Below are 16,470 nucleotides of genomic sequence, written 5' to 3' on the forward strand. Positions count from 1 at the left end.
GAATAACTTGAAAAGTTGGATTTAAAAAATATATGTGAACGTATGAGAGTTGCAAAGGTAAATAGAGTTAAAGTCTTCAAAGGTTCTAGCATTATCCAGGAAGTAGTAAAAGAATTTTTACTGGACTCTAATTAGTTAAGGATGAATGGTGTAATTTTTAGGATAACCACTCAAAGGATGGAAAGAGAATGCAAAACTAATGCATATCAAAAATGGGGAAAATAGAACAATAGAAAATAGAAATTGAACAGTTCATCTTTTTGATTAACCCGGAAGAAGAAAAGATAGGAGAGAAAATGAGACATACAATAGATGGGACAAAGAAAAAGCAATAGTAATACGGTAGACATAAGCCCAAGTGTATCCATAATTACATTAAATGTTTTTGGACTAAATACAAGAACTGAAAGGCATAAGTTTTCAGACTAGATATTAAAAAGTGTATCCTGTGTGTGAAAGACACACCTAGATGAGGACAAAGAGAGAATGAAAGTAAATGGATGAATAAGGAAATAATCATGCAAAATCTAACAACAACAACAAAAAAACTAGCGTAATGGTTGATTGTACTAATATCAGACGACGTAAACTTTTATGGAAAAAAGCATTTCTATAGTGTAAAATATTTCACTGTCATAAAAGAATCAATCTACATGCAGGAATTTTAATAAAACTATTAAAAGTAGATGAGAAACATAAATACTGTTGTTTTATTTAATAATAACAAATAACTGTTCTGTTTGTTTTGCAAAATTGTGAAAAGCACATTTTGCCCCATTGAGATAGAAGAAAAGGTCCATGAGTGCCATCTGACAGCAAGACCAAGACCTAGTCATTTAGAACACTCATAACTCTAACCAGTTATTTTCACACTTTGCTAAACCTTGGTCTTTCAATCAGGATAGGCTAGGTTATGCTAAAGAAACAAGCCCAACTATCATGGCTCAAAGGCATGAAAGCTTATTTCTTGCTCTGACAAAGCCTGTGGCCAGTCAAGGTGATTCTCCACGACCACAGTTGGCTCAGCATTCCTGGATGCTTCCATTTACAGCACTTCCATGTCATCATGTACTTCCACAAGGGCCACGGGATGGGGGAAAGAGCTAGAGGGTCTCACACTGCTCCAGGATGGAAGGAACATGTGTCATTTCTGCCCACAATCCATTGGCCAGAACCAATCACATGACCCTGCTCGATGGCAGAGGGTACGAGGAAGTATAAACCTTCCATATTCCCAGAAGGAGAAGAGCGTTAGGCTTATAGGTTAGGATCAGAAGTGTCTACCATAGCTGGAAACTCCTGTTTAAATTTCTGAGGTCATGAACCTCCATAAGGTCAGGGACCATGACATTCCTGAAGAAAACAGGTATGATTTCTGTACCCCCAGCTGCTTCATCTCAGAGGTTGATCTCATTTTCACCACAGGAAGCACTGGCTAAGGCCTGGGCACAAGGCTGCAGCCCTCTCAACAATCCACTGCCTTTTAGCACTGCTTGGTTGGTTAGCACAGGGAGTGCCACATGAGAGAGGAGGGAATCAGAGGCAACAGGACCCAAACCCCTCCATTTGGGAGCGCAGAGGTAGTAAGAAAGTAGCAGCTATCCTGAGCATTCTCTGGTTGTAGTACACCTCTGATACTGCACAAAATTATCCAGGTAGCCAGACGTTGGGTTCTGATGGCCCTTGACTAATTGGAGGTACAGGCTGACTGTCCGTCTATATTTACATGATCTGATCTTGTTTCTGACTATTATAGTCTACAGTGACACCATTCTGGATCTGACTCTTTCAATTCCTTCAAATGTAGTGGTCCACTTGTTCCTACCCTGTAATGAACCCGTTAGCTCTTCCAGAGCCGGATGGCCAAACTGCCTCCCCTGGCCAGGCTGATGCTTGATCCCAATAAGACATTTCTCTAATCTTGGGATAACAAAAAGATTGAAGCCTACTATAAGACAGAGCCTCTATAACAGGTTTGATCCATTTTAAAGTTATCTTTTCTCTGTTCTTTTCCTTTCCCTCTTTCTCTATTGACAGCAAAAACAAATTCTTGAAATATTTTTGCTTAAAAAAGACAGCACTGAGGGAATTCACTGGCGGTCCAGTGGTTAGGACTCTGCGCTCTCACTGCCAAGGGCCTGAGTTCAGTCTCTGGCTGGGGAACTAAGATCCCACAAGCCGCATCAGGGCGGCCCAAAGAAAAAAAAAACAACAAAACAAAAAAAACCCAAAAAACAAAAAGACGTCGCAGAGCTTACAAACCCGATAGTGGTGTTTAGCACCCACCTCTAACAGAAGCCTTTGATGCAGTGCTTGAGTTTGAGTGAGTGCATCCCAGGACACTTTCAAGAGTAGCTCCATTTTTTTTAAATTTCGAAAATCTCGCTCTTTCTCTCTCTGCTTACGAGAAAGTTCATCATGGTAGTTTTGCTTGTCAGTGAGACAGTTTCGTAAATTGAGATCCAAGATCCCTCTATTCCAGGTAAAGAGAACATGAAAGTGATTTGCCATCAACTGCCCTTCATGTTTTTCAAGACAGTGTGCTCAGCAGGTGCATACAGAACTACTTTCACGCTAGAATCAAACTGTAAGTAATGCCCAAAGCAATTCTCTTTGCAAGTTCTTGTCAGAGTCACAGCCAATAAAAATAACCCAAACAGAAGGGCAAATTGGCAAAGGCAGAAGTTCCTAGTCTCCCTGAAATTTTGCTTAAAAATGGAAAGCAACACTATGCCAGAGACTCACACCACAAAATTGCTCCCATTAGGAAAAAATCATGATTTTTTCCCATTACCTCAGAATACAATAATTTTCAGGGGAAAAAATCCCTCAATTATAGCACACTCCAGTGATATAATTTCCCAGAGGCACGTTTTAGAAACTGAAAAAAATGCGATAGATTGTGTCCTTAAGTTTTTGGGCACAGGAAATTGAGGGCAGTGAAGAATAAAGGATGGAGAAATACTTTGAAATGCTTTATTTAATAATATATTTTTATTAATGGTAAAAATGATGTAAAATTCTATAAAAATGTTTATTGAATCAGTATAAATGTTTGAGATTATGTTTTGAATCCTCAAATATAAATTGAAGAAAATTTAGATGACAGAAACACATTAATATAACTAACCTTTCAGTTAGTGAAGTTGCTTCATTCTCTCTGGTTAATTCCAGTAGCTTGACCAATTGGTTATACTCTCGTTCTTTAATTTCAAGCAAGGCTCGTTTGCCTTCAACTTCCTTTATTATGTCCTCCTTTTCTTCTATTACAGCATTAATTTTGGTTTCAACTTTCTTTAGGGAGTCATTTAGCTCTTTGAGTTCATATTCCACGACAAGTTTTTTCTTTTCCATTTCTCTGTGAGGGATACATACATACACATATACATAGGTACACAACACACACATGAGTTTGCCTTATTCTGAGCCCAGGCTGTCTAACTATTTGTACTTTCTGACCAGGCAACAGAAGGGCTAATCATAAATTCAGTGATCTCAGAAGTGGGGTGAAGACCACAGATGAGTGGGACTGGGGGGATATCTCCACTGAGTGCCACTGAGGGCAGGAATTTGTCCAGCCCCCCCACTTTCTCCCCAGGTCCCTGCTGCTACCATCTCCTGGGATGCTCCCCTCATCCTGATCAGCCTCCCTGAATTGACGTAAATTTCTCAACTTTGGTGCTAGTGGGCTTGGCTTTTAGAAACATTCCTAGTGTCTGCTTCTGTTTTTTCTCTCTTCTCTTAAGATCAGTCACCAGAGCAATCATAGTACTTCTCCAGACTTTTGTATCTTCACTTATCTTTATCCTTTTCGGTTCCTCTAAACCTTGAGAATTCCTCAGTGACTTCTGCCTCCAAATCTACTCTGAATGCTTGGGGGTCTTACACATGTGAATAGCTGGCAAGTGAAGAGTTACTGTCACTTGGGCTTTAGGCATCTGGCTGGCCAACATATATCTAGACCATGAAATTCTACACAGTTCCAATAATTTATTCCATACACAGATCTGTTAAAGTCAGTTGGTGTTCTCCACAGAGATATGATATAAAATTGGAAAGAGAATTTTGTCCCAAAATTAAGACATAAATGCTAGGAATGACAGTAATGTGCTGCACTACATTCTCCTGAAGAACTTGATATATACAACCTAGACAGGGCCAAAAGCAGATATTTCTAAAATTATAACAGTAATTTGATGTGTTCAGTGGTTAATATTCTTGTTTTAGCATGCACACATAACTTGGGGGAGCGTGGGCTGGGAGGGATAAAAAATAAAATTAAGCCATACACTTTTTTGCGCGTTGTTTTTTCTATCTCTTTTCCAATTTGTACAGGAATGGATTGATGGTGGACCACTTCATCCTAGTAAAGAAATGGAACCATGTTAAACTATGTAGTTTAACTATGTTAAACTTGGACCAGAAGCAGTCAAGCAAATTAAACAGGAAAGAGAAAAGAACTACAAGGTGTAGAATTCTTACTGTGTGTCCTGTACTATGCAGTGTGCTTTAATTATTCCATTTAATATTCATAATGACCTTACAAGATGGTAATGGTTGTTACCATTTTAAAGAGGAGCTAACTGAGTGTAACACATTCTCTGGGCGCTCTGCCTAGATTCCCTTTATGGAGGTACACCCATCACTCAGAGGTTGCAGAGGCTGCTGACAGCTCCATGCTTGTTCTCTCCACAGGATTGCCATGGCTGGCAGAGCTGCCTTGTCGGGGGATGGGGGGTGGAACAACCTCTGTGGTGCAATTCATGGCATCAGGTTGAAAGGAGGGTTCTCCTGTAACCATATTTTGGCCCAGCTTCGGAACCCCACCTCTATCCTGTTTCCCTCACTACCCTATGGGATTCTCCTTAGAGCTCCTCCTCAGTGAATACTTGTCTTAATCTCTGCTTCTAGGGAACCCTGCCTAAGACCGAGGCTAAGTGAAGGTAAATAATTTTCCCAGACTCACACAGCTTGTAAATGGCAAGGCTAAGATCAGAAGCTAGTTTTGTCTAACGCCACTTTGCACTGTACTCTGTGGGTTCGCGGAAGATTCACTTTTAACCTCAAGAATCTTATGTACGTGGCAGGGGTTGCAGAAGAGCCCCTTCCTGCCTGAGGATCACACTGGACTTTGGGGTCTGGCGTAACACGGATGCTTGGGGGTTGAAGACATCCCTGCAGTGTGGTGCATTTCTCCCTGGGATCTTGCTCAGTCTTGAGGCAGATCTAAATTTTGTGAGGCTGAAACTTGTACAATTTGGGGAGCTCTTTTTTTTTTTTTTTTAAGTATTATATATTTATTTATTTATAAATTTATTTATTTATTTATGGCTGCGTGGGGTCTTCGTTGCTGCGCACAGGCTTGCTCCAGTTGCGGCGAGCGGGGCCTACTCTTCGTTGTGGTGCGCGGGCTTCTCATTGCGGTGGCTTCTCTTGCTGCGGAGCACAGGCTTCAGACACGTGGGCTCAGTAGCTGTGGCTCGCAGGCTCTAGAGTGCAGGCTCAGTAGTTGTGGCGCACAGGGTTGGTTGCTCCGCGGCATGTGGGATCTTCCCGGAGCAGGGCTCGAACACGTGTTCCCTGCATTGGCAGGTGGATTCTTAACCACTGTGCCACCAGGGAAGTCCTGGGGAGCTCTTTTTAAGAAAAAGAATAAAAAGTTATAAATGATAATTAGGTTCAGGGCCTTGGCGGTGGTTTGTGCGTGTGAAGGCTTAGTTTCATTGGGTTCCTTGTAAATCCACCTGTGCTCAGTGCCTGTGTTTCGGGTGGCAGCTGGGTAGGTCTTGGCCTCTGACTCTTAAGGAAAAGGAGGTCAAAGTGAATCATAACGGTCCTCTAAGCCAAGGTGTCTCAGATGTAGTTTTAAGGCATAAGTCTAGGTTACTTCGATTGTTTTGAGACCTATTATACAAAGGTTTCAAAATGAAATGAAATTTAATTATTTAATTATATCCTAAAACATAAATACAGGCCTTGCGTCACTTTCACGGTGAGAGGGAAGTGAAGTGGAATCAAACAGACAAAGAAGGATGCAGTAATAACAGCATACAAAAGAGGTTAGAACATTTGGTTGCTCTTGAAGGAAGTGATTGTGTTTGTGACACTCATTTCCAATATTGAAAACTGCTTGGTGAGGTTTAGAGAGGCCTTTTCCCCAGGTCAGGACTCCAATTTAGAGTGATGCTACCAGACACTCCAGAGTCTTTTGTGAATTCCCAGAGCCCAGGTTTAGTTTGATAGGAGCAGCACAATGCAGAACATTTTAGTTTGTGTGTTTTGGTCTTTGTCAAACATTTGCAGTCAGCCTTCATACCCATGCACCTTTATGTCCTTGCGGGCACAATGTTTAGATATTTATGAGCTGTGAGTAACATACCTTTAAGGTGACCTGATATTCGAACAATTCTTCTAGTTCCTTCTGTTCCTTTAGTAATTGCTTTTGCTTGGATGTCGAATCTTCCCGTAAATTTTTAATTTCTACTTTCTTCTGCATTACTTCTTTACGTAATTCTTCAGTGCTTTCTCTCAATATTCTCATCTTCTTCTCCATTTCCTTTAAAAGTCATGAAAATTATCAGATTATAGAGAGTCTGAGCAAACATTTGTCTCCCTAAAAATCAAATTAAAAATAATTTTACTCACCATTTTGATTATATTTGTTTTGAGATTCATGAATGATTTCTTGCAAAGTTAAATGCACCTTATGATTTCTGACCTCTTCCATAAAGGCGTGGCAATTATACTGCGTGTGTTAAACATTTTACATTAGATTTGAACTCATTTTTAAATTAATGCTCTTTTTTATCTTCCTACATTTTAAGTGTTTCCTTTTTCTGAGTTCATATTTATTTCATACCAAAAAGCATTAGTAAAAATTTCCAGCCTTTTTTCTAGTAGCTTTGTGATTTGGCAACACCAGATGCACATAATCTTTGAATACCAGGTTTATGGTTATCTTGAGTCACACATGAGAATTAAAGATTAGGAAGTTCATATTTGGAATATCTTATCCTTGGCACTCCTTAATCCCCTGCTCACTTATTAATACTACTTCTCTAACCCAGGCACATTATCCCCAAATGCCCTCTGCCCCAGACTCCTAACAGGTCTTTGTTTCCCATGACTGATTATCTGGGGAGTGTTTGACTTGTGAGAGAGAAGCCTTCTTATACTCAGAAGGTCCACACATTACTGATGACTAAGTGGAAGAATCCATTTAGCCTGCTCTGGCCTGTCTGCATATCACCCTCTTCCTCCTCCACTGTGGCTTTGAGAGGGTAAAATTGGTGATCCTATGGTCAGGAACTAAAATTCAAAATGCTTTTTCCCCACAGAATCTGTGTTGAAAATGATGGTTAGGAATAATTCTGTACTGCTATATAATATATACATAATTATATTAATATATAATATGATGTATCAATATATTCATACTCATACATATTATAGCATTTTACTCTATGCATATAGAGTAAAGGCATTTTACTCTATGCATTGGAATTACACCACCAACAACATACTTTTAAAATATAACCGTTCAGAAGGTGAAAGCAATGCAGAGTGTGATGATCTCTGTATTTACTTTCTATGATAGATTGCAAAAAAAGGGACATAAATTCCTCCTATTCTTGTTTGCATGCCTCTTTGCAATATGTCTTTGTCCTTATTCCCATTAAGAGGTAGGACCAGTTTCTCTCCCCATCGATTCTAGATGTGACCATACGACTTGCTTGGACCAATGTGATGTTACTAACAGTGGTTTAAGCAGAGGCTTGAAAAGTGCGTGTGTTGGGGTTTGCCCTCTCTTGAGACTGTCTGTCTCTTTCCTGAGACTGGAAACCCTTCCACCATCATGAGAGTAACCAGTGACATGTGACCTTAGACCAACTAGTGGCCCAACTGGCTGACATATGAATGAAGCCATCCTAGGCCTTGCAGCCCCAGATGAGCCAGCTCAGACCAGAAGAATTCAGAACTGAGGAAAAGAAGAAATGGCTGTTGTTTTAAACCACTATGTTTTGGGGTAGTTTGTTAGGCAGGAATTAATAAGTGACACACCTTTATAAAAATTTCTTGTAATAAGCTTGAGACAGGAAGCTAGGAGAGTAATAGCTATAGCAAAAATAATGTTTTTAAGTGCCAACCTTTTATTCTTCTGAAAACAAAGCAGATATTGTCCAACTAAGCATAACCTGAATTAGATGCCAAATAGCTAAATCCTATAATAGGCACCACTTATGTTTACTGTAAAAGTTATGCAGATATTCCTTTCAGCACCATCCATTGTTAAGATTTCTGGGTCTTTCAAATGTTTCAGGGTATGGTTGTTGTGATAAACGTTAATATTTATCAAAAGGGATGTTTCAATCCAGCTGTATTTAACCAAGTCTAGATCATCTAAGACTTACTCCTGGCTTAGGTATCTTCTCAAATTCCTTTATTATGAGGCTTTTCTCTTCCATTAAGCTGCAAAAAACAGAAACAAAAACAACTTTGACAAAGTACAAAAAAGTAAACTATTTCCACAGTAACAACTTTCTATTTTCTCTTCTCAGAATCCACTCCCAGCTGTGTTTGTCAGACCCGGTGTCCATCCTTTGTGATGGCTTCACTGAGTCCCACAGGCCCATTTAGGTGCTCTCTCCCCAGTCCTGCCTCAACACTGCACACACACCCATCAAAGCAGTTCTCTCATCATATTGTAACTGCTTGGGAGCACGAAATGCTCCCCAGACTCAAGTTCCTTCAGGCGGTCTCTGGACATTTTCTTTTATTTGCAATAAACTAGTACCTGTCTGGATTACTGCTACAGCCTCTACTGCTTTCATCAAATTATCAGATCCCACTAGCCAGTAGGTCTAAAGATGCATGCATACCAGGTTTATTTTTATGAAATTGTATTTGCAGTAAAGTAAATTAACATTTGTGTAATAAGTATGCACCACATGGAATTTAATATAGGTTAGTTGTGTGGACCGCAGGCTGAAGTTGAATTTTTTCAGAGTTTTGAACACTTACACCTTTGCTTTTAGAGCTTGCGTATAAATTGCTATTTTACTTCCAAGCTGTTGATCCTACACCTCAGCCGTGTTGCCACCAGGGGGTGGTAGTGTGCTGCCATCTCTGGATTGTAAAGACCACCTGAGTGTCCCTGAGTTTCAAAATGGTGATGTGAAACTCTCCCACAAGATAAGACTTACAGTCTTTTCTTTAAATATAAAATGATATTTTCTTAAACAAACATAAAATGGGTAATTCTTTAGGACTTTTTTTTTTTTTTTTTTTTTTTTTTTTGCGGTACACGGGCCTCTCACTGTTGTGGCCTCTCCCGTTGCGGACCACAGGCTCTGGACGCGCAGGCTCAGCGGCCATGGCTCAGCGGGCCCAGCTGCTCCGCGGCATGTGGGATCTTCCCGGACTAGGGCACGAACCCGTGTCCCCTGCATCGGCAGGCGGACTCTCAACCACTGCGCCACCAGGGAAGCCCAGGACATTTAAAATTACATTTCTATCATCCATTTTCTCTCTTTTAAAAAAAATCTTTATTGGAGTGTAATTGCTTCACAATACTGTGTTAGTTTCTGTTGTACAACCAAGTGAATCAGCCATATGCATACATATATCCCAGTATCCCCTCCCTCTTGTGCCTCCCTATCCCACCTCTCTAGGTCATCGCAAAGCACAGAGCTGATCTCCCTGTGCTATGCAGCTGCTTCCCACTAGCTAACTATTTTACATTCGGTAGTGTATATATGTCAATGCTACTCTCACTTCGCCCCAGCTTCACCCTCCCCCGCCCCGTGTCTTCACGTCCTTTCTCTATGTCTACATATTTATTCCTGCCCTGCCACTAGGTTCATCAGTGCATCAGTGCCATTTTTTTTTTTTAGATTCCATATATATGTGCTAGCATATGGTATTTGTTTTTCTCTTTTCTGTCTTACTTCACTCTCTATGAGAGACTCTAGGTCCATCCACCTCACTACAAATAACTCAATTTTGTTTCCTTTCATGGCTGAGTAATATTCCATTGTATATATGTGCCACATCTTCTTTATCGATTCATCTGTTGATGTACATTTAGGTTGGTTCCATGTCCTGGCTATTGTAAATAGTGCTGCAGTGAACATTGTGGTACATGTCTCTCTTTGAATTATAGTTTTCTCAGGGTATATATGCCCAGGAGTGGGATTGCAGGGTCATATGATAGTTCTATTTTTAGATTGTTTTGTTTTGTTTTGGGGATCTTCCCGGACCAGGGCACAAACCCATGTCCCCTGCATCAGCAGGCAGACTCTCAACCACTGCACCACCAGGGAAGCCCTATTTTTACTTTTTTAAGGCACCTCCATACCTTCACCTGCATAGTGGCTGTATCAATTTACATTCCCACCAACAGGGCAGGAGGGTTCACTTTTCACCACACCCTTTCCAGCATTAATTGTTTCTAGATTTTTTGATAATGGCCTTTGTGACCGGTGTGAGGTGATACCTCACTGTAGTTTTGAGTTGCGTTTGTCTAGTAATTAGTGATGTTGAGCATCTTTTCATGTGCCTCTTGGCCATCTGTATGTCTTCTTTGGTGAAATGTCTGTTTAGGTCTTCTGCCCATTTTTTAATTGAATTGTTTGTTTCGTTGATATTGAGCTCCATGAGCTGTTTGTATATTTTGGAGATTAATCCTTTGTCTGTTGTTTCATTTGCAAATATTTTCTCCCGTTCTGAGGGATGTCTTTTCGTCTTGTTTATGGTTTCCTTTGCTGTGCAAACAAAGAGTGTTTTTCCTATGTTTTCCTCTAAGAGTTTTATAGTGTCTGGTCTTACATTTAGTCAGCTTTGTAGTATAGTTTGAAGTCAGGAAGCCTGATTCCTCCAGCTCCGTTTTTCTTTCTCAAGATTGCTTTGGCTATTCGGGGTCTTTTGTGTTTCCATACAAATTGTAAAATTTTTTGTTCTAATTCTGTGAAGAATGCCATTGGTAGTTTAATAGGGATTGCATTGAATCTGTAGATTGCTTTGGGTAGTATAGTCATTTTCACACTATTGATTCTTCCAATCCAAGAACATAGTATATTTCTCCATCTCTATGTCATCTTTGATTTCTTTCATCAGTGTTTTATAGTCTTCTGAGTACAAGTCTTTCACCTCCTCAGGTAGGTTTATTGCTAGGTATTTTATTCTTTTTGTTGCCATAGTAAATGGGATTGTTTTCTTAATTTCCCTTTCTGATTTTTCGTTGTTAGTGTATAGGAATGCCAGAGATTTCTGTGCATGAATTTTGTATCCTGCAACCTTACCAAATTCATTGATTAGTTCTAGTAGTTTTCTGGTGGCATTTTTAGGATTTTCTGTGTATAGTATCATGTCATCTGCAAACAGTGACAGTTTTACTTTTTCTTTTCCAATTTGTATTCCTTTTATTTCTTTTTCTTCTCTGATTGCCGTGGCTAGGACTTCCAAAACTATGTTGAATAAGAGTGACGAGAGTGGACATCTTTGTCTTGTTTCTGATCTTAGTGGAAATGCTTTCAGTTTTTCACCATTGAGTATGATGTTCACTGTGGGTTTGTCATATATGGCCTTTATTAGTTGAGGTAGGTTCCCTCTATGCCCCTTTTCTGGAGAGTTTTTATCATAAATCGGTGTTGAATTTTGTCAAAAGCTTTGTCTGCATCTATTGAGATGATCATATGGTTTTTATTCTTCAATTTGTTAATATGGTGTATCACATTGATTGATTAGCGTACATTGAAGAATCCTTGCATCCCTGGGATAAATCCCACTTGATCATGATGTATGATCCTTTTAATATGTTGTTGGATTCTGTTTGCTAGTATTTTGTTCAGGATTTTTGCATCTGTGTTCATCAGTGATATTGGTCTATAATTTTCTTTTTTTGTGATATCTTTTTCTGGTTTTGGTATCAGGGTGATGGTGGCTTCGTAAAATGAATTTGGGAGTGTTCCTCCCTCTGCAGTTTTTTGGAAGAGTTTGAGAAGGATGTTAGCTCTTCTCTAAATGTTTGATAGAATTCGCCTGTGAAGCCATCTGATTTTTTCTTTTTTGTTAAGAAACATTGACTTTTTTGCTTTAAAAGATGTATACTTTTATTTATAGAAATACATCATTCATAATCCCACCCCTCTCATACCACATTTGATCATTTTTATTTTCCTTGTGTATTTTAATGAAATTATATTAAATATGTATATATGATTGAATCCATTTTTACCTAACGTGTAATTAAAATAGTTTCCCAAGTTGCGAAACGGACTTCATAATTAATAGTTTAATATTGGGCTTCCCTGGTGGCGCAGTGGTTGCGCGTCCGCCTGCCGATGCAGGGGAACCAGGTTCGCGCCCCGGTCTGGGAGGATCCCACATGCCGCGGAGCGGCTGGGCCTGTGAGCCATGGCCCCTGGGCCTGCGCGTCCGGAGCCTGTGCTCCGCAACGGGAGAGGCCGCAGCAGAGAGAGGCCCGCATACCACAAAAAAAAAAAAAAAAAAAAAAAAAAAAATAGTTTAATAGCTAGTTTCAAGGTTTTCTGGTGGGTGGATGTACCATAATAAAATAATCCTTAATATTGATATTATCTAATATATACTGAACCTACTATATGCCAGGTTCTTCACAAACATCATTTCTAAACTGCAGATCCTTTCTAAGTGGCTATTGTTACCTTCACTGTACAAATGAAGAAACCGAGGAGTTAGGCACCACTTCCAAATTCACCGGTCAAGGCTGAACTGACTTTCATACCCAGCTCTATCTGACTCCAGGGTGCTTTTCAGTATCAAGCTGCCTCTGGAATACACTGCTATTGAAATATTCCACTATTTTTTAGAAGTTAGATTGCTTTAGATTTTTTGCTTTTATAAATAATAATGTAATAAACATCTTTATGCATTGTCTGTTTTCTCCTTTTGGGTTCTTGTTTTTGCGTGGCATTACTGGGATGAAAAAAAGTTATTGTACGTGTGCCTCTTGATATACATAAACCTGTAAACTTTCAAACTGACATTAAAATCTATATCTGACATTTTCAGCTTTTCTGACTAAGGGGTGGTTCAGTGTCAGAGCTCCTCAGGATTCATTACTTTTCTACAGCAAGAGTCCGAACTGAAACCATGTCATCAAAGGATTTTGGTTTTAAGGACTTGTGGGTGAAGAGGGACTGCTGGAAGCCCTGTGTGCTGCCAAGTGCGAGAGGCATCATCCCCATCAGAAGTAGAACCAGCCCGAATGGGTGGAAGTTATAAGAAGGGAGATTTCTACAAGCGAAAGCCATCTAAGAGTCAGGCTGCCCAAAGCTGGGCTGGGCTGGGCTGGGCTGGGCTGCTGTGGGAGGCTGTGAGCCCCCATCGCTGGAGGTGCTGGAGCACAGACTGAGTGGCCACTGAGAGAAGACTCAGGTGATTCTTAGAGTAGTCAGTGCTGAGGACCACTGTGTGGACCAACAGTTCTCAATCTCTGACACGAATCAGAATCACCCAGGAAGTCTGTAAGCAATTCAAACATCGCCTTGGGTCGGGAGGCCCGGACAGAAAGTGGAATCGTTAGTTTTAGGGTTGGATCTGCCTTGTAAACGTGTATCTCGGGTGTTTCTCTCTCAGTTATGAGGACTATACGCTGAAAAACCTGTTCTAAGCTCGCTCTGTTCTTGGTTGGCACAGGGGGAGCAGGAAAAGTTTTTTTGTTTGTTTTGTTTTTTTTTTAATGTTTAGAAGGTAAAATCTGCTCCAGCTGTGAGTTTTTCCTTACTACTAATCCTGATGAACTGTATGGCCCTCTGTCATGTTCTAACTTTCTGGAATTCCAGAGACATCACTAACATAATCCCTCTGTTCCTTTCTTACCAGATCCGTTTGTTTCTTGGTTCCAATTTTGCTGTTACTGTTGGACTAAGAATGGAAAATGACTGCTAAACCCCTGGGTGAGCACCAACAGGGAACCAGCTATGGCAGAGGAAATAGTTACTAAGGCCACGATCACACTGTGATAGTCCTGCACATGTGCAGCACGCGTGTCCCCCTCTCCACGTCCACACCCATGACCGACAGCACTGACCGACCACAGCCCTGTTTCCCCAGCTGACGGAGACTTGTCAGAATATATCAGATTTAGCATGAGAGACACAACTGATTTGCCGTCCAAATCTCAGGACTTAACTAGTGGGCAGAGAAGCCCCCAAAAGGTAACAAAGTGAAGGCAAGGAAAACCTTGAAAAGAATACTAAAAAGTCTTTTCAGGGAAAGTCTTTGGAAAGATAATGACTTCTACTTTGTTTCTAAAATAGGTTCTCAACAGTATTTATTTAATCACTTCATTACGTATTTGTAATGTATTTACTTAATTTATTTAAGTAGGTTTACATATTCTTTCCTGAACTGCATATTTATGAAGAGATCATCTATGAATATTAATCCAAAACCGGGAACTGTTGTAACAGATTTAATTATTAACCAGTCGTGTAATTATGCTCACCATTAGCATTTAATAGGAGTTTATATTATGTGAAAACATAAGAAAATCAACCAAATTATAGAGGAATATCTTTTCTCTAGCATATGTGAACAGTATATTGTTCTTAGTAGCTGCCAATGAGTCAGAAGTTCCTAAAGATGCTGGGGTGGAGGAGTGCTAGTTATTTGGGTTTCTGTTATTCAGGCTCTGAATAAAATGAGATTTTGTTGTGCTGATTTGAAAAATATCATCTGAATATTTGGATGAATAGTTTTGGTGTTTTTTTTTTCCCCCCTCCCTGGCTTAGTTTCTTTATTTTTATGTGGGGATGGAAATATCTACTTTTTTCCCGGGGAGGGAGTGTTGAGTGAACTTGTTTCCATACCATGTAATGTTAAATATGTTAAGCCAATGAAGTATACAGCCTATAATTCTTTCCTGGTACTTCTTTTGGTATCACCATTATTTTTATGAAAATAAGTTTGTCAATTCTTGAGCTGCTAGTATTTGAGAATGCAAGGGAGTTTGCTTAAGCTACAGTATTACATGTTAACAAGTCCAAAAAGAATACACACTAAACATTTCTGCAAATGTTAATTGTGAATGTCCTTGTTTACTGTAGGTCACTATGTACAGTCCTCCACCTCCAGCCACATCCCAAGCAACTCAGTGAACAATTTGCCTGTCTATACCTAAAAGGCAAGAGTTCTGGTCTTATTTTTTTCTCTTCTCCCCTTGGCAGGAATACTTGGAAATTTTAAACAATTTAAATATCAACTGACTTATGGTCCTCTTACCCTTTTGTGGAAATGTCAAGCATTCATATTTTCAATACTAATGAACAGCCACCAATTGTTTTAATTTCATTATTTTCTCAACTGAAAGAGTGCTTACAGAGCACAGAAATAGTTAGGCTTTCTTTTTACAGATCTCACTGGTGAGCCTGAAACAAGTTTAGACTGAAAGACCAAGAAGAACTCAGATTTCTTTCCTCCTGATTAAGCTAGTCTTCTTCATCCCCCAGCTGAAATAATAGGCCCCAAAGAGAGGATTCAAAACCAGGGTGGGCAAAGTCCTCCAAAGGTCACTGAAGTCATTCGCTTATCTCTTGGCAGGGCTGAGTTACATTCACTCTGAGGGAACTCTACCTACTCTTAAAAATAGCCAGAGAAAGTTCTGTCACCTTAAATGGTAACAAATTCTAGGAGAGATGCTTTGGCTTTCTCTCCGGTACCCAGGCACAGCACATAGCACAAAACCTGGATTGCAGTTGTTTTGAAATTCAATCTAAATAGTGTGATTTGCTGAACAAGCTCTTTCACTGACTTGCTATTCACAGGAGGAATGTTAGAGGAGATTTTAGAAATAACATTTATCCCTTCTAGCAATACATTTCTGCTTTAGTTCACTGAATGACATCCTCCAGATTTGGATAAGTGAATGTGTCTTCCAAAAGGGTATCACTTTCTTCCTTGATCCTAAGGAATAGTCTGGTAATAGGAGAATAGGGTTGACTATGTGGTCCCCATTCCTGTATTAGAAGAATCAAGTGAAACAGATGTGACCCTCCATTCACATACAGCTTGTTTGGAAAGTGCCTGTGGGGTACTGGCCATGCAGACACAGGATCTGATATCGCAAAAAGATAAGGGGCCACCACCAGGGCTGGAAAGGTGGCGAGTGTGTGCCAAGTCCTGGTTCTATGGAGTGTGTTGTTTGGTTGCAGCTCCTGATGGGTATGGCTTTCCTGACACACGGAAGCCACTACAGGGATCTCCTCTTCCTGAGAGCGTCTCCCTGTCACCTGCAAGTTTTTACTACAAGTTGTGTAACCTTCTTTTTCAGGGACTGCCTGTTCTAGGGAGTCAAGGAAAGAGCTAGGCTTGTAGTCCTCTTAACACGGCTCTCTCACCCTCACTGTACCTAAAATTCCTTCTTCAGTTAGTCTAATTTTTCTCATTTCGTTTATGTGGAAACAGCTCTGCTTGTATCTGTCTTCAGCG

The 16,470-nt window shown here is 40.1% G+C and overlaps 1 protein-coding gene across 1 annotated transcript in view; it reads right to left on the reverse strand.

The window, feature by feature from the left end:
* The window catches only part of CCDC146 (coiled-coil domain containing 146), a 144,605-nt gene that overhangs the window by 30,861 nt on the left and 97,274 nt on the right, over window positions 1-16,470 (reverse strand). The window contains exons 5-9 of the mRNA XM_007117298.4: window positions 8,412-8,469; window positions 6,380-6,556; window positions 4,290-4,363; window positions 3,131-3,358; window positions 2,287-2,473 (exon numbers count right to left, since the gene is read on the reverse strand). Coding sequence (XP_007117360.2) covers window positions 2,287-2,473; window positions 3,131-3,358; window positions 4,290-4,363; window positions 6,380-6,556; window positions 8,412-8,469 — 724 coding nt within the window. The remainder of the gene's footprint in view (window positions 1-2,286; window positions 2,474-3,130; window positions 3,359-4,289; window positions 4,364-6,379; window positions 6,557-8,411; window positions 8,470-16,470) is intronic.

The sequence above is a fragment of the Physeter macrocephalus genome, chromosome 5 (genome assembly GCF_002837175.3).
Source record: "Physeter macrocephalus isolate SW-GA chromosome 5, ASM283717v5, whole genome shotgun sequence".
Classification (NCBI taxonomy): Eukaryota; Metazoa; Chordata; class Mammalia; order Artiodactyla; family Physeteridae; genus Physeter; species Physeter macrocephalus.